At 35.0% G+C, this 18,016-nt stretch overlaps 1 protein-coding gene across 3 annotated transcripts; it reads left to right on the plus strand.

Annotated features, from left to right (window-relative positions):
• Window positions 1–3,387: 3,387 nt before the first annotated feature.
• LOC140805828 (diacylglycerol O-acyltransferase 2D-like) lies at window positions 3,388–17,331 on the plus strand. 3 transcript variants are annotated; one of them, XM_073162148.1, is made up of 10 exons: window positions 3,393–3,823; window positions 3,920–3,994; window positions 4,099–4,184; window positions 5,526–5,632; window positions 5,714–5,869; window positions 9,281–9,367; window positions 10,096–10,193; window positions 10,831–10,918; window positions 17,023–17,165; window positions 17,258–17,310. In XM_073162148.1, the coding sequence occupies exons 1-9, from the start codon at window positions 3,624–3,626 to the stop codon at window positions 17,122–17,124; spliced, it is 999 nt and encodes a 332-aa protein (XP_073018249.1). In that variant the 5' UTR covers window positions 3,393–3,623; the 3' UTR covers window positions 17,125–17,165; window positions 17,258–17,310. The 3 variants fall into 3 exon arrangements, with proteins under 3 accessions (XP_073018250.1, XP_073018249.1, XP_073018248.1); XM_073162149.1 differs by having other exon boundaries at window positions 3,388–3,823; window positions 5,589–5,632; window positions 17,023–17,331; XM_073162147.1 differs by having other exon boundaries at window positions 3,394–3,823; window positions 17,023–17,328.
• Window positions 17,332–18,016: the final 685 nt, after the last annotated feature.

Consider the following 18,016-nt stretch of genomic DNA (forward strand, 5'->3'; position numbering starts at 1 on the left):
ATTGGACAATTAACAATGGTTTTAAAAAAAAACCGACGCTATTAGCGACGGATTTTAAAAACTGTCGCCGATTGTTTTGAATTATTTTAATTTTGTTTTCAAATTTTGAATTTCCGGTTTTTTTTACAAAAAAATTAATTTTTTTTTTTACTTTTCATTCAAATTTTGTTTTAAAATTTTGACTTTCCGGTTTTTTTAATTTTCATTTGTAAATCGTTGTATATATTTTATTTTTTTATTTTTTATTTTAAATATTAAATTAATGAATTTGAATGTTAAAAAGAATGTGTGTAAAATAGATATGTTGTTATAATGAGTATGCGGCAGTGAGACCCATAAATAATGAGTTTGAATGTTAAAAAGAATGTGAGTAAAAGAGATATGTTGTTATAATGAATATGCGGCAGTGGACCCCATGCTTTTTGATGAGTTGGTGGGTGTTATAACACCCTAGCATTGTGGATGCTCTGAGTCATACGTATATCATATTTCAATTAGCAAATAGAAACTATTATATTTTAAAACTTTTAGACATACATTTACGTCACTTTTATATAATTTTAAAAGTCATAATGGAATATTTTACGATTTTGAATACTGGTAAAACTATATCTTGGTTAGTGTAATTATAATACGAATCATCAACGTACAATTGTATGTAGTGTTGTTAAATTAAGTGAAGCCAATTATTTAATGATATGGAGTCTTAGATATTATTGATAGTTTTTAAAAATAAATTGATTTGAAATATTATTTTAGGATATGTTAGCTAATGCATATAACATATGTTTATAGATTTGGTGTTACGCGAGACTTATGCTTAAATATTACAATTTATATAAAGATCTCAGGTACGTACACTCCTATTCCGACATTATTTCGCAAAAGCTCCATAATAATGGATTTGGATGCATATTTGTTGTTATTGGTGCTTTATTGTTCCTTATTTGTTGGAATTCTTAATTTGGTTATGTTTTGGTGATATTCTGGATGATATATCCACCTCTTAGTTCCTACGGGTCAAAGTGTTGCATGTGGGATGCATGTGAGCCACCTCTTGTTTCTCTATGGTCAAAGTGCTACATGACGGGATCCCCATTGTGGATGTTGTTATGTTCCGTCTGTCATATAAGCCACCTCTTTGTTCTTGTGGGTCAAAGTATTGCTTGTGTTTGAATGTGCGAAATATGCGCCTTACACTACATCACCCAGTTTCCCAGATATTTCAGCACTAGATATTTTTGGAACTATACTTTTTCAACACCAGCACCAAAACCAGAACTAGCCAGACATTAACATTTTGAAGTTAATCAATGATCTTTTAAAAAATGAAACACCTCTCGTTTCATCACTCAATGAAGATGAAATCTCCACTCGACGAGAATGGGGATTATGAGTCTGTCACACAAAGATGGACAAAGTTAAGTTTCACCAAAATTCTGTAAATGTATCTTTTCCGATAAATACTATGACATAAAAATTTACAAGTTTTGCAGAAGATATGTTTGAAAAGAAAAAAACTGCCGGGAACAAAGAAATTTGCCAGAAAGTTCTAACATGACTCATATAGGAAGATGATCAGAAAACATCTTTACAGAATGCCCAAACCAAAAAGAGCCAGAATTCGATAAAGGTTTTCGACCAAAAACTGATTGAAAGCATCTTGTAGAGACATGACCAAGTGGTGAGGGACCACAAAAAAAAAACAACAATTTCCTCATGACCTCAAAAACAAAAAATTTCCTGGCAGAAATAAAGAAGACAAGTGAGATGTGACTCACCGCCACAAAAATATAGGTCTACTAATTAATGGAATATTGGGTCATTAGCTAGTGGAAGAATGAACCACTCAACCATCCTCTACAAGATACTGTAAGCACCATCTCGCAAAGAATAATTCAAAAGTTATCTACAATTTTTGGAGTCCGAGTTTCGGATCCAGAGAGACTTACATAAACGCAAGGCATAAGGAAGTTGAAGTCATCAGACATTTTTTCAATTTTCTTTCAAATAAATTTATAATATCTGTCTTTCTAGTTGATGAGTATTGTATTTTCAGCTACGATAAGTAACTAAACAAGTTCATTCTTTTCTACAGGATGTTATTATGTATTAATATTATATATGTTTGAATAACAGAACCAAAACTTATGCCGTTCTCATATATTATTTTCAAAAAAACTTATTTATTATACACCATAAGGTATGAAATAATACAAAGTTGTGCTAAGTGCTGATGAAAGAATCTACTTCAGGAACAATTTGTTGCGACTACATGGTTATATTGTAAGGAGCAATCTGTAAAACTTGATGGATACAGTCCGATGGAACTCCTGTCAAAAAGGTAAAATGTTTAATTTATTATATGGAAGAATGATGAGTCATAAAAATATATATGATATATAGGTTGGAAACTTTGCATAGTCTTATACCTTTGAGCATGTTCGATAGGTGTAACAACAACACGTTCTCATATTAAAAAAAACAAAAGTAAATAAAACTAGAAAATAAGGACTGAATATGGATTTTTTATTAAAATAAATGGGAATAAATTAAGACAATGAAAAGAAAAATAGACTAAATTGAGAATTACCTAAACATTAAGGATCATAAAGGAAAATATCCCACATAATTTATTATAAATAGAGTATTACTCACATTTGCATTGAGATCATGCTATCTTTACAATCATAATTGTGATTGGTAGTGAGATATATGGTTCAATCAGTTAATTTCATTAAATGAATTTAGTTGAGTGGTTGGATTTAATCACTTTAGCTGGTTTATTATTAATTTTTGAAATATAATAAAAGGAATTAGAGAAGGTGATTTTATCCATATAAAGTGAATCATGGATGTCATTTGTTGGCATCCCAGACTTTCCCTCCTCATGGTTAATAAATAATAATAAAAACAAGTAAGATGACTCACGTTGATCAAACATGTAAGATGTATTTTCATTTCGACTTAGATTCATAAAAAATATTATTATTTTTAATTTGTGAGATCGTCACATAATAGATGAGAAAATTTGTAAATAATAGAATTGAATAGATCATTTTCTCAATTAAATAGTTGACTAAGATTAAAAAACAAAATACACACAATATATTTACTCAAATTTAAGAACGAGTAGGTCTCTTGTGAGACGTCTCACGAATCTTTATCTGTGAGACATATTAACCTTACTGATATTAACAATAAAAGTAATACGCTTAGCATAAAAAGTAATACGCTTAGCATAAAAAGTAATAATTTTCTATTGATGGCTCAAATAAGAGATCCGTCTCATAAAATACTAAAATGATACCGTCTCACACAAATTTTTGACTTCAAGAACCGATTATTTGGGGAAAAAATTTTCAATCCCATTCGAGTGGCAACTAGAGAATCCGCTGGCCAACAAAATCTGGAGACCGTTGGGGAATTCTGTTTTAATTTTTCTTTATTTTTCTGGAACAATTTCCGAATAGCGATGTTAAATTAGCAACGTGGACTTTACCTTTGTCTGGATCCACAAAGTCGTGTGCGTGAAAAGCAGCTATAAATGGGGCGGCAATTCCGAGAAAACGCATTCCACCTCTATTCGTGAGGCAGAGTGACTGTTTCAGCTGGTGCAGCTTATGGCGACGGAGACAGATGTGGGTGTCCTTCCGCCGTCGGATGAGCCGGACCTGTCCCCGACCCCGGCCGAGTTCAAAGGTGCTCCATCGTCGGTGTTTCACATGACGCTGGCACTAGTGTTGTGGCTGGGTGCAGTTCATTTCAACGCCATCGTCATCCTTCTTTCCTTCGCGTTCCTCCCATTTTCTAAAGCCCTTTTGTTCGTATTCCATTTTCCGTCCATCCCCCTTATGTGTTTGTGATTTTACTACTTTGATTGATGAATGAGTTCTGGATTGTCTGCGATTGATTTCAGAGTTATAGGATTACTTTTGGTATTTATGGTCATTCCCATTGATGAGAGGAGCAAATGGGGTCGGAAACTATCCAGGTTAGCTTGTGCAGTTGCCCATTTGCTTACTTCGAATTTTTGAAATCTATTTACTTACTTTGTTGATTCTGAATTAGTCATTTTGAAATTTGAATGATTATCAGGTACATATGCAAGCATGCAGTTGGTTATTTCCCTGTGACTTTGTATGTGGAGAACATAAAAGCCTTTGATCCTAGTGAGGCATATGGTATGTCCGGTTCTTTATATCTGCTGTGTTTTAGCGTTTATGTTTTTTCCTCTTCTTTTATGACTATTGGCTTATTTGTTTTCTGATGAAAGCCTGATGTTAGTGAACTGATTGTATTTAGGTGATTGAGTAGAAATTCAGCTCTTATATCAAGTTCTACTGAACTGATTTTATTTAGGTGTGAACTGATTTTATTTAGGTGTGAAGTTGAGGTGATTCAGTTTCTTGAAATTCTGGTTAAATTTCAAGTTCTATGCGTTACTGAGCTGATTTTCTTCAGTTTGAAATTGAGGTGATTCAGTAGCTTGAAATCGGTGGTGGTGGTTAATATCGATTGTTTCAAATACAATTTAATTATGATTGCCTTTTTATGTAAGCTCAACATAATGTCGTTAATTTTGTGATATTAGTGTTGGTTGCATCAGTTTATGGCATATAGAGAGATATGAAAATTATGGTGTACTTTTGTCTTTTGCTAACTGTTTCTCTTATAAGGTTTTCTCCTCTTAGCCATGGAAATAGGTTTCTAATGAGGATTTGTGAAGAAATATCACATCATGAACAAAGTTTATTATTGTCACATTGAGTGTGTTACCTGCTCTTCTCCTTATTCATTACACCATTGACCATCCCTTTCTGAATCGGGAATTTTTTTAAAAGGGGTGCAAATGATGGATGAGAATTTTATTTTTTTGGGGTTTATGAACGACATATTTGATGAGATAACTAAACTTTTGGTTAAGGTCTTGGAAACTGCCATTTTTCCTTTTTCATAGTAATTAATAAGGACTTTCTAAGATAAGGACATTGTATTTCCCGTTACCTTCCCATCATTATTCTGCAAAGTGATTTCATGCAAAGTGGAAGATAGCAAAAGTCTTTGAAGACTATTTGGATTCACAACATATAATATAAACTCATAATTTCAATTTCCGTTCACATTCTGAGCTTGGAGACTTAACATTTGTCCAAGTCTGCAGACGTTGCGGGCATACACATAAAGCAAAAGGAAGAAACTAGCAGTAAGATCAACCTTAGGGAAGCTTAACTTTCCTAAACTTTTCACTGTAGATAAACTAGAAATAATAAGCAAAACCATGAGTGACTGGTTGTGTTTCTTTTGAGAATTGATCCACTTTCCATTCATTTACAACAATTTTGTTTTTAAATCAGTAAACCAAGTGTTTTAGTCGAATACTCAAATATTTATTTTGTTTTATTAAATGGAATTAGCTGTAGAGTGATGTTGTGCTAATTTCTGCTCCCTTAGTTTAGCCAAAGTTTTGAGAGAAGAAATTCATTTTGTACTAAAACTTTTAAGCTTTAATGTTACTCTTGCAGTTTTTTGCTATGAACCACATTCAGTTTGGCCTATTGGAGTTATTTCACTTGCTGATCTTACAGGCTTCATGCGTCTCCCAAAAATCAAGGTTCTTGCCAGTACTGCTGTAAGATGCATCCTTATATGAATCATATAGTCAAAGTTTAACGTGCCAATGCTAGTTCTAATTGTGAGAAAATTTGATCAGGTTTTCTACACGCCATTCTTGAGACATATTTGGTCTTGGTTGGGACTTACACCTGCCACAAGGAAAAATTTTTATTCCCTTCTAGCATCAGGGTACAGCTGTATCGTAGTGCCAGGGGGAGTTCAAGAGGCCTTTTTTATGGAGCATGGCTCTGAGGTTAATTTTATTGCAACTCAATCTTTTTGTGCTCGGTGCATTGTTTTTTGAGTGTGCGTTAACTTGTGCACTAACCTGAAATAGAATTTCTTTTTCTCACCAGCTTATTTACTTTTATATAGTTTCAGGATACATCCAATAGTTGTCTGCTTTATTGCATCGATTTCTGCACGACTTTTATATAGTTTCAGGAAATGGTCGGCCGGAAAAATCGGCCGGCGCCAGCAGTCGGCCGTCGGCCGGCGGCGGTCGAGGCGGCGGCGGCGGCGGTCGAGGCGGCGGCAGCGGCGGCGGTGGGAAGTGGTGGTGAATTTGAATATAAGAGAAGGGTAAAATTGGAAAAATAGGAGGTATTAAGAGTTGGATAAATAATCCTAGGAGGTGAGGAGGTATTATTTTAACCCACCTAATATAACCTAATCATTCATAGGAGGATTAACCTGGTTAAATAATCATGCATACCAAACAAGGGATAAGGTGGGTTAAAAAAAATAAACCCACCTTATCCCTCGAACCAAACACTCCCTTAATGTAAAACTTTATCTATTAATAAAATTTAGTTTCGTATTAAAAAAAAATATTAATCTCTCAACCAGTCTTTGATAAGAACCTCTATCTACCACTGGGTCATTCTGTGCATCACATAAACCGTGATTGATTTCAATAGGGGTATCCTCGGGCTTGCATCTCATCTCTCCTGAGTATTTCAGCAAATCTACAAGTATTTTTGTTGGGAAATGAACATCCGATGTCGTGAGTGAGCCACTTCAATTCCTAGATATTATTTTAACTCCCCAAGTTATTTGATATCAAGCTCTTTGAGCAGGCGCTGCTTCAGCAGTTGTATTTCTTCTATATCATTCCCGGATACTATAATGTCATCAACATACACCAACAAAATCGTTAAAAACAAAGAATGATCACCTTGGCTCTATCTGTAACCCCCCAGGGTAGTCATTGCTTTAGTGAGTCTTCCAAACCAGGTCCTTGGTGATTGTTCAAGGCCATAGAGTGCCTCTTAAGCCGACATACCATTCTTTCTTTAGATTCAAACCCCGGCGGATCTCCATATAAGGTATGGCTTTGGCATAGGTTCTGGCAGGTCATGAAAAGGTTTAGGGGATGTTTATTGCAGGTTCTGACTCCTTTTCTTAGGGAAACTGGCAAGTTTGTGTCCTGGTCAACATCTTCTGAGAGATTAGGATCTGTTAAGAGTTCAGTTTCAACAATTGGGTCACTCTCGGCTATGTCATGGATATTTTTTGCTGGCAGCATGGAAAATTCAGGAACTTGTGCAATGTCCAGAGGTGTTGGTGCTAATTTAGAGGCTGGAACTTTCTTACTGGAATATGTTTTGAGTGGCCGAGTTTGGGATTCGTTTTCCTTATCCGCAATCATATCAATCTGTTGAACAGATTCATGAACTGGTTGATCTGAAACAATTTTGGCAGTCTGGCTCAGGAATTATAGATGGTGGGCTAGGCAATGATCTGGGCAATGTGATAGACTCGAGGGGAAGCTCAAATGAAAGACCTATATCCCCTCCATCTCTATCTGCTTTGTTTTCTGGAATGCTTGAGAGAAAATAAGATTCATTTTCAGCAAAAGTGACATTAGCAGAAACAAATGTTTTCGAGTGTAAGGTGAAAGCACTTATATCCCTTTTGAGTAGAGGAAAAAGTAGAGTTTCTAGTAACTATTGATTACAACGATACATATTAAAGAGCCTAATCCTCTAAATCTAATAATATGATCCCTACAAATTTGAGACCAAATATTAATTAATATACAATTAACATAATCTGAAAGATCTTTCCATAATACAAGATTAAATCAAATCACGTAATATCTACACAATTTGACAAATCTTTCTCCACATTTCTCTAAACTAATTTGTATATTTTGGTAAATAATTTTCAAATTTAATCATCGTTTAAATATAAAAATTATATTTAAAACAATTATTTGAAAAATAAACATATATTATACACAAGCAAATAATCATATATTATATACACGCAACTCGTGTGACAATTCGCTATTATTTTCATAAAAGCTCTGAATTGTTGATGAAATACGTGCAATTCCCCTACAATGACCGGCTCTGGTACCAGTTTTTTTATGGCCCCCTAGTATTTTCATAGAACCTGTCGACCTCGTAGATGATTTGAGGTCTTTAAAGAAAACCTCACGATATTTTAGCACTAGCTTTAAAGAAAATTTCTGCTTAACCATTTAATTTCACGCAATCATTTGTAAATAAAAAGAATCATTCGCTCTATCAACTACTAAAACATCAAGATAAATTTACCTTCCAACTACTAAAAATAAACTCAAATCTTAAAGATAAAATACTTCTAATCTTAGCACTTATCCCATACTTATAGAACACATGGTATATTGACAAATCTTTGATTTGAAAAATAATCAAATAGATAAGTAGTAAACTAGAGTCCTAAAAATTTAAGTAAATAGACTCTCTATCTATTATCTTTAAAACCAGTGGGCTGGATCTGTGTCTGAGCAGCATCGGTGATCATATCAGAAGAACGTTATACCATCACAAATGATGTCTAGCATTAATTAAGCTTAATAAGAAAATGAGATTATATTCAACCTATGACTTCATATTTCTTTTATAGGCATTGCATTGCGGAACACTTCATTGTTAATTCTTATACCATGTGATTATTCTGTGGTTGAAATTGCCATCTTCTAATGTTTACAAAAGATCTTTGTGATCCCCTTTCTTAAGGGCAATTTACGTCTATCTCTTATCTCATCTAAGACACTCCAAACCGAACAATTCTCCCGTGCCTAAGATTTGAAAATGTTTTACAATTTGGTAAATGAATATGGTATGTTTACATCTATGTACCATCCCCATGTACCAAATACCCGTGTCTATTTCCTTAATGGGAAGGTAGATGTATAGATATCGTCTTGATTACCGAGGGAGGTGCAATCTGGTAATTGTAGAGATTGGCGCTGAGATGTAAAATGTTTAGAAACATCAATTCGGGTTTTGTACGGACGCTTTCAATTGGAATGTTTTACTTTGTTAGGTGTATCATCTTCTATCAATATCGAGTTTTTTATGGACGCTTTCAATTTGAATGTTTTACTTTGTTAGGCATATCATCTTCCACAGTTTCACGCATCAAATTAGTGGAGTATAATAAAAAAGTGCTATTTCTCTCCTTATTCAAAAGGCTTTTTCCCCTGATTTCTTGGTTATTTATTCAATTATACTTGCTCTTTTTGCAGCAAGGGGGTTTGAGATTGTTTTGTCGAGTTGCCTGGATAGGCTAAATGATTAGATTTAACATGTGGCATCTCTAATATTTGTATTCCTTAATTTTCTGCATATGTACGTTCTAGTGGCTAAATTCTCTAATGCTTCTTACACAGATTGCTTTCCTTAGAAGAAGGACGGGATTTGTACGCATTGCTATGGAGTTGGGAAAACCTTTGGTTCCTGTTTTTTGCTATGGTCAGGTATAATTGTGTTGGTTTTTTCTCTTGTTATTACGTGTGAAAGTCAATTTTTTAAATGTTCACTGGATTGGACTAGCTCATCACTTACTCACTTAGATTGTTGTCTGACATGTATAGGGGCTAAATAAATCTATTATCTAAAAATGTAGCATGCTTTTTGTATTGGACCCTGGTTATCATTTAAATTTCCTTCTTGTCTTAATAGAAAACATAATTTAGTAATGATTATTGAATAAGACAATTGGTGGATAAATCATCTTCTCACACAAACTTTCATTTTTCATTTCAATTGTATTCACATAAATTTCTCATGAAGCCTAATAAAAGAAATGAAGCGCGTAAATGAATAAGTTTCTTGATGACGTTTCTTTGAAAAAACGAAAAACATATCTTATCTAAACTATAAATAATATTTTCTTGGGCATAAGTTGTCACTTGATAATACACGATTTTAATAATTAGGTTCTCTTTCCTCCTCGTAACTGAGAGAATATTCTAGGATCCTTATGGCATACATGAGAAGAAACCAAAGTTATATACTTTCCTGTTAGGATTGTTAGGATCCTTATGGCATGCCTCCTCCACCTCGGTGCTTTCTCTATCATAGAAAATTTATATCGGCACCAATGACAAAATTTTCAATATTTTTACGTAACTTCTCTTTTATTTGTGACTTTTAGACTAAGGCAAACATCACTTACTTTACGGCTGTTTCATTTATTGTGCAGTCTGATGTGTACAATTGGTGGAAGCCCAGCTGGAAGCTCTACTTGGAATTTTCTAGAGCTATAAAGTTTACACCAATACTTTTTTGGGGTGTACTGGGGTATGTTTATTTTAGGAGGATGTGCTATAGCTTTTGAAAGTTGCTGCTTTCCCCTTTTTATAGCAGCCAGTTCATCTGGAGATGATATGGTTGTGGCAACTAAATATTGGATTGTCAACTTGGAAAATCTCAAATTTTTTTATTCTCAATTTGTAGTACCGTTTTTAGGACAATTTTTAGCGAACTTCATTTCGATGATGAAGAGAAACAATAGATTGTATATGGCGAGCTCGAAAGAAAATTGACTCTGTCCCATGCGTTAGTCTATATCTACAACTTTTGTGAATTGTTTTGATTAATGAGGTGTGGCAACTCACAAACCTCTACAACTTTACCTAATCAAAGACGAACTATACACCAACAATGTCAACCCGGAAGTTCGAAAGGCTCAGAAATGATAAATGTAACAAATGACAAATGACTGTCAACTACCAAGGTAGTCATATCATGGTATGATTCTTTCAACTAGTCGTATAAAAAGGAGGAAGCAGCGGATTATTTTGGTGGGAAATCTTTATAGTATGTAATTCCTACAAGATCCTGTTTTATGTGATTTTATTTTTCTCTGCTATTGGCTGATATGATTGGGTTAAGAGTGCTTTTATTTTATAATTTTGTTTCTGATTGTGGTTTGCAGTTCACCTCTTCCTTTTAGGCGTCCAATGCATGTGGTGGTCGGCCAACCAATCATAGTAAAGAAAAATCCGGAACCTGCTCTAGAAGAGGTATCCTCTGCATACATCTTTTATGCATGTATCATTTCGATTTTTATGAATGCTCAATGACACAAAGTACAGTAAGCTTCTATTCTTCTGAAATGCTAGTCCACAATACTCCACGTGAAAAATTGTTGAGGCTACTTGGAATCCTATGTTTCTTTAAATTTTAACCCATAAAACAGTTCTTTAATAAAATTTCACTTGGATTTAAGGTATTTTTTCTTCCAAATTCAAAATTTTTGCATAATATTGATTCTTGGAATAGGTATCTTTGCAATAGATTTAAAGTTTGAGTTAGGTAAGGAGAAAAGAATTTCTATGAGAATTAACCCAATCATGGAAAATTAATTTTTTTTAATTATTGCTTGCTGCCATATTTGAGTTGCGGTGAAGATTGATTACTCAAATTTGATTTCTCAAATGTGCAAGATCAGCATAAACTAAAAATTTATCTATATAAGACATAGCATGTCGCTAAACTGCATCCTACAAGCTGTTGATAACAATTAGATGATTGCCTTAGCTTATAAAATCCAATCTTTGGTTGCCAACGGCCACTGAAAAAAATCATACTATAATGATTTGCAAAGGTTTCATTTGGCCAATCTTACACTCTTTTAGTTGTTGATCATCTATTGAAATGGGTGGAAGTTATTGCCCCCTGTACTAATGATGCTTGTGTTGTAGTGAAATTTTTGCACAAGAATACATTCACCAGGTTTGGAACGCCAAGAGTCATATTGAGTGACGAAGATATACATTTCTGCAATAAGATTTTTAACTCACTGTTGGCTAAATATAATGTAAAGCATAAGATGGCACATGAGTATTATCCACAATCAAACGGACAGGGCCAAAATATCCAACCTGGAAGATCAAACAAATTTTGTAAAAGACTGAAAACTAACCGGAAGGATTGGACGATCAAGTTGGATGCACTGTGGGCTTACATGACTGCTTTCAAAACACCTATTGAGATGTCTCTTTGTAGGTTATTTTTCGAAAAACTTGCCACCTACCCGTGAAGTTGGAGCACAAAGCTTTCTGAGTTGTCAAAAAACTGAATTTTGATATGAAAGCCTCTGGAGAGAAAATGGTTGATGCAGCTGAGCGAAGTGGAAAAATTCTGCAATGATGTCTACGAGAACGCCAAAATTTATAAAGAATAGACGAAGAAGTGACACAGTAAGCAGATTCTAAGATGAGAAGAGAATTTGAAACTGGACAACTGGTGCTATTGTTTAATTCTCGCCTGCGAGTATTTCCTGCTAAGTTGAAGTCTAGGTGGTCAGGACCATTTACTGTGGAAAAAGTACAACCGTATGATGCGATCGAGCTTAAATGCAGTGAAGGACGATCCATTTAAAGTCAATGTTCAACGTGTGTAGTTCTACTTTGGAAGTGAAGTGAGGAGCATAGGCAACTTTCCATTGAGCGAGTTAGTATTAATGTTTGATCATAACATTAAAAAAAAACCAGAAATGAATAAACACGCAGAAGCGGCGCTTTAGTGCCAAACAAGCAGCGCCTGATTTATGAAGAAAAATTCAGGAATTGCGCTGAAGCGGTACCTTTGCGCCAACCATGAAACGCCTGATTTATGACAAAAATTCAAGAATTACGCAAAGCGCCTAAGAACCAGAAGTCTTGCTCAGAAAAAATATTTGTGCATCTTCGGCGTCTCGGCACCCTTGTATTTTGAATAACAAATTTAAGACACAAATTCAGAAAAACACGCATATCCTCTTCTCTCTTCTTCACGCAAGACTCGTCGAATCCACATCGTCTCATCAAATTTTTTCATAAAATCGATCAACACCTAAATCAAATCACTCCATATCATATACTCAAGGTCATTCACTAGAATTCAAGTCAGAATTTGCAAAGATTGAAGTTAGGGTCGGTTGGTTCTTCATGATTTTTGGGGATTTTTGGTTAAAACGTCAAACAAACGATTTGGGCTCAAATTTCTTCCTCTATTTCGGAACTTCCACGGATTCACTCATCTTCTTGCACAAAGTATCACGACTATATCATCGTTCGGATATTGAACGTTGTGGAAATTTGATGGGTGGTGTTAACGGTTTAGAGATGATGTTGTGACAATATTAATTGAGAGTATCGTTTTTGGGGATATTGATAAAAATCGGTGTTGAGTAGTTATTGATTTAAATGTTGGTAGTGTGCATTGTTAATATTTAATCTTTTGGGTTGAAATTTTGTTGCAGTGGAAAGTTGGGGTGTTGATTGAAATGAGAATAATACTTGAATCAATGGTCAATAAAAAGAAGCAAAATCAGGATGTCCTAGCCTCGCCCTCGACGGCGAACTTTGATCGTCGTCGTTTATGGAATGCCACAACCGCTAGCAATTACACGGCCCTGGTTGGAAAAAGAATGCGGGAACATGGCATGGGCATGTCCCATCCAGACCACATTTTGATGATCCATGTTATAGAAAGTGGTTGGGGGAATTTGTCAAATCACCTCTTGACGCGATGGTCTCGTTGGTCAGGGAATTTTAGGCAAATTTGAAGGTGAGACACGAGGATCATAGGGTTAGAGTTAGATGGCGTATGATGACATTTGATAATAGAACCATAAATGCCATTTATGGGATGCCTGATTTTAAACATGATGGTAATCGAGCGTATATGAAAGGGACGGTGGATTACCACGAGATCTTGTAGACTTTGTGTTATCTAGGAGCTGCCTGAAAATTGAATGACGAAAGGACAATTGTGAATTTCAATGCAACATATCAGAAGAACGATCTTATGTCTCGACGGTTATTTGTAGCTTCGAGAATGATGCCCTCTGGTCACACGTCTGATGTGACAAAGGAGAAGGCTGCCCTTGTCTATTATATTCTGAAGGCGAAGATGATCGTGCATGCACCTTGGAAGATAACGAAGAGTTGTTGAAGGCAAGCGTGCCTGATTCACGCAATTCTTGACTTTTTCTTCATAAATTAGGCGTTGTTTGGTTGTCTCAAAGGCGCTGTTTCCGCACAATTCGTTCAATAATAGTTCAGCGGGGCCCGCATTTTGCTCATGACATGCAAAAAAACAAAGCAAAAATGAATAAACACAAAGAACTTAATTAAAATAAAAATAATAAAGGGTATGAATTTGGGTTGCCTCCCAAAAAGCGCTTGTTTTATAGTTCTCGGCCTGACTATTTGTCAATTTAGTTCAGCTCGTTTAGTGGAACGTTGTCTAGGCTCCTCACTTCACTCCCAAAATAATGCTTGTCTCGTTTACCATTGACTTTAAATGTTCATCCATCATTGTATTTAAGCTCAATCATATCATACGGTTGCACTTTTTCCACAGTAAATGGTCCTGACCACCTAGACTTCAACATACCAAGAAACAGTCACAGACGAGAATTAAACAAAAGTAAATCGTGCCACTCCTTCGTCCACTCTTTATAAATTTTGGCGTTCTCGTAGGCATCATAGCAAGTTTTTCCATTTCGCTCAGCTGCAACAACCTTTTCTCATCAGAGGCCTTCATATCAAAATTCATTTTCTTGACAGCCCAGAAAGCTTGGTGCTCCTATTACACAGATATGTTGCAAGTTTTTCCCAAAAATCAACCTATAAAAACGTCTGATAGGTGTTTTGAAAACAATTTTGTAAGCCGAGAGTGCATCATCCAACTTGATCTTCTAATCCGTCTGGTTAATTTTACAGTCTTTTACAAAAGTTGCTTGATCTCTCGGTTTTATATTTCGACTTGTCCGTTTGATTGTGGATGATACCCAAGTTCCACCTTGTACTTCACATTAGATTTTAGCAACAATGAGTTAAAAATCTTATTGCAGAAATCCGCATCTTCGTCACTCTATATACTCTTGGCGTCCAAAGTTGGTGAATATATTCTTGTGCAAAAATTTCACAACACGAGCATCATTAGTACTGGTGGAAAAAGCTTCTGCCCATTTCGATATATAATCAACAACTAAAAGAATGTAAGATTGATCATATGAAGATGGGAATGGTCCCATAAAGTCAATATCCGAAATGTCAAAAAGTTCCACCTCCTAAATATTTATTGTGGTAACTCATGATGCCTAGAAATATTTCCTACCATTTGGCATCTATCACATGGTTGTACCAAGATGTCACTATCTTTAAATAAATTAGACCAATAAAAATCAGAATATTGTAATACCTTGGCAGCTGTACTTGAAGCTCCAAAATGCCCACATTAAGGTGCAAAGTGGCATCACTCGAGAATGTCTCGTGCCTCTTATTCGGCCACACATCTCCCTGTAACTTGGTCAGCACGTCTCTTGAAAACACAAGGGTCTCATCGAAAGGTAGAATTTAACATCATGAAAGAACTTTTTTCGCTGACGTAAAACACCGCGAGAAAGAAAGTTAGTGATGTCTGCCAACCATAGGAGTTTAGAAGTTACCTCGAAAAGTTGTTCGTCTTTTATGACTGCCTCATCAAAATCGAACTCTTGCAGCAGCAATATCCACCTAATCAACCTTGATTTTGAGCCATTTTTGGCAAACATGTAACAAATTGCTACATGGCCAGTATACACAATTACTTTGGTGCCAATTAGATATGGTCTGAATTTGTGGAATGCAAACACCACTGCTAGCATCTTCTTTTCAGCGGTGGTGTTATTCTGTTGTGTTGCATCCATTGTGCTAGTAGCACTATAAATAGCTCTAAAGATATTTTTTTCTTTTTTCCTACTACTGCTCCAACAACATAGTCGCTAGTATTGTACATCAACTCGAATGGTTCTCTCCAATGAGGTACAATAATTGAATCGGAAAAGTGCAGTCACCAGTGCTTCCTTGATACCTTTAAGCATTCATCATCAAATATAAAAGTGGAGTCTTTTTCTAGTACGTTGCACAAGGGTTAGTAATTTTAGTATAACCTCTGATAAGCGACGATAAAACCCGGAATGTCCTAGAAAACTTCCGATTCCTTTTACATTATGTGGTGGTGGAGCTTTTCAGTTGCCACTACTTTGGCTTTGTCTACTTCCAATCTCTTTTAAGACACTTTATGCACTCTTGGATCATAAAGTGACATTTTTCTTAATTGAGAACTAAATTCTTTCTTGACATCTCAACAAAATAAGAGAAATGTTATGCAAATAATGATAAAAAGAAGAACTAAATACCGAGAAGTTGATGAATACTTCCATGATCTCTTCCATCATATCCGCAAAAATAGCCATCATACACATCTAGAAAGTGGTAGGTGCATTGCAAAGACCAAAGGACATTCTCCTAACAGCGAATATACCATAAGGACCATAAGGACAAGTGTAGGTGGTTATAAATTTACAAACATGCTTTGTTTTTATTTCTTTTGCATTATGAACTAATTTACTATGATAGAGGGATGACATAGTTTGGTTGGAAACGATGTTTATTACTTTTTGATTTATATGATTGAATTCTTCTTTGTTTAATTGCGTTTCTTATTCTTAATGTCTTCAATTTACTGTCCATAAATTGATTGATACAACAATTGAATCTATAACTCGCGAGAGAGGATTGAAATTAAGATCATGAGAAACATATCGTTGGGTATTTTTGTCGTTCGAAGGGCGTGTAATTCCATCGATTTGATGGGCCTCAGCTAAGCCTTTTTTGCTTCTACCGGTTCATTTTAATCTTACAGAAAAGAAAGTAGTGGAAGGGGAATTTGTAAGTCACACTTGATTCCTGAAAATAAACTTGAATGTGAACAACACCTGCCAATAGTTTTGAAATTGCTAATTAACCACTATTTCTTTGTAATATCCTTGTGTACTACGCATGATGCTATTACCGAACTTTCTTTTAGCTTGCCTGTAGAACTTCTCATGAATTATAATAGAATCAACGTTTGTCTTGCTGCCATCAATGAATGTATATTGGCCCCAACTGAGTTTCGTTCTTTGCTTCCTCGTCCCTTGCTTGTGATGTACGAAGTTATTACCGGACTTCCGTTTTTGTCTGCGTCTATAACTTCTCATGAATTAGAATAGAATCAATGTGTTGCTGCTTGAAATTCTGCATTTTTATTTCTTCTTGCTGCCATCAACGTCTAGTTCTTTGCTTTTTCTTTCCTTGGGGATTCATACAAGGTTGCGGAAGTCCATGAGAAGTTTCTTGAAGCGCTACAGAATCTCTTTGAAAGGCACAAAGCAAGGGTTGGTTATCCTGACTTAAAACTGAGAGTTCTGTAATGTAAGCTGTGGGCAACATAGTGATGTATAATTATGTGATGTTGAATTAATTTGTCAATATTTAACCATAAAATTTCTGGGAAAGGTTCTCTATTAGCTAAAAAATACCGATGGTCATATTTAATGTGTACATTTGCATTTAAATTCATAAGAAGTATACATTTATGAGCTGCCGTTGTATATGAATTTATACCGTTTGAGCATTCTAAAAAATTTATGCATTTCTAGCTATCCTAGTGATGCAAATTGTACAGGAAAGCGTCAAAGTGTGAGCCTTAGTGAGTTATGACTTATCGCAATTAGGAGTGTAAACAAACGGTAGGAGTGTAAACAAAGGGAATTGAGACGAATATGACTAGAAATTTAAGGTTCGAATTCAACTAGAATTAAAGCTCGAGTTCAAGTTTAATTCGAAAGATTTGAATATGTTTGCAAATTGTTCAAACTATTTCTCGAAAATAAGTACTCGAAAAGTTCTAATTTTTTTTATTTAATATATAATTATATTATATTAATGAAATATTAAAGCTCGTGAGCGACTCTTGAACTATCGAACAAAATAATTTAAGTTCGAGTTTGAATCGAAAAAAATTTGACCATGTTCGAGTTTGGCTCGAATTCGATAGTCCCAAACACGAATCAAATAATTTTCAAGACGACTTGAAAAGTTTTTAAATCGGCTCGGTTCATTTACACCTCTAACCACAATATACTTTTTTCGTGAGTAATTAAAAAGGAAGCTGAAGTGTAAAAGGCTCAAATACCTAGTGGTGAACATGATATGGTCTAAATCAGAAATTGAAAATTCAAACTAGAAAAAATTTAAAACGAACGGAACTGTAATATGAAGTTCTTTTTTTGGTTATAACTTAAAAAGCTCTAGGAGTAGTTG

The sequence above is a fragment of the Primulina eburnea genome, chromosome 11 (assembly GCF_022965805.1).
Source record: "Primulina eburnea isolate SZY01 chromosome 11, ASM2296580v1, whole genome shotgun sequence".
Lineage (NCBI taxonomy): Eukaryota > Viridiplantae > Streptophyta > Magnoliopsida > Lamiales > Gesneriaceae > Primulina > Primulina eburnea.

What these genes read in the sequence shown, in the direction of transcription:
- LOC140805828 (XM_073162148.1), top strand. Translation starts at nt 3,624, where the DNA reads ATGGCGACGGAGACAGATGTGGGTGTCCTTCCGCCGTCGGATGAGCCG. An exon ending in AGGTTCTTGCCAGTACTGCT is followed by an intron (nt 5,633 to 5,713) that starts GTAAGATGCATC and finishes AAATTTGATCAG; the next exon opens with GTTTTCTACACGCCATTCTT. An exon ending in TTATGGAGCATGGCTCTGAG is followed by an intron (nt 5,870 to 9,280) that starts GTTAATTTTATT and finishes CTTCTTACACAG; the next exon opens with ATTGCTTTCCTTAGAAGAAG.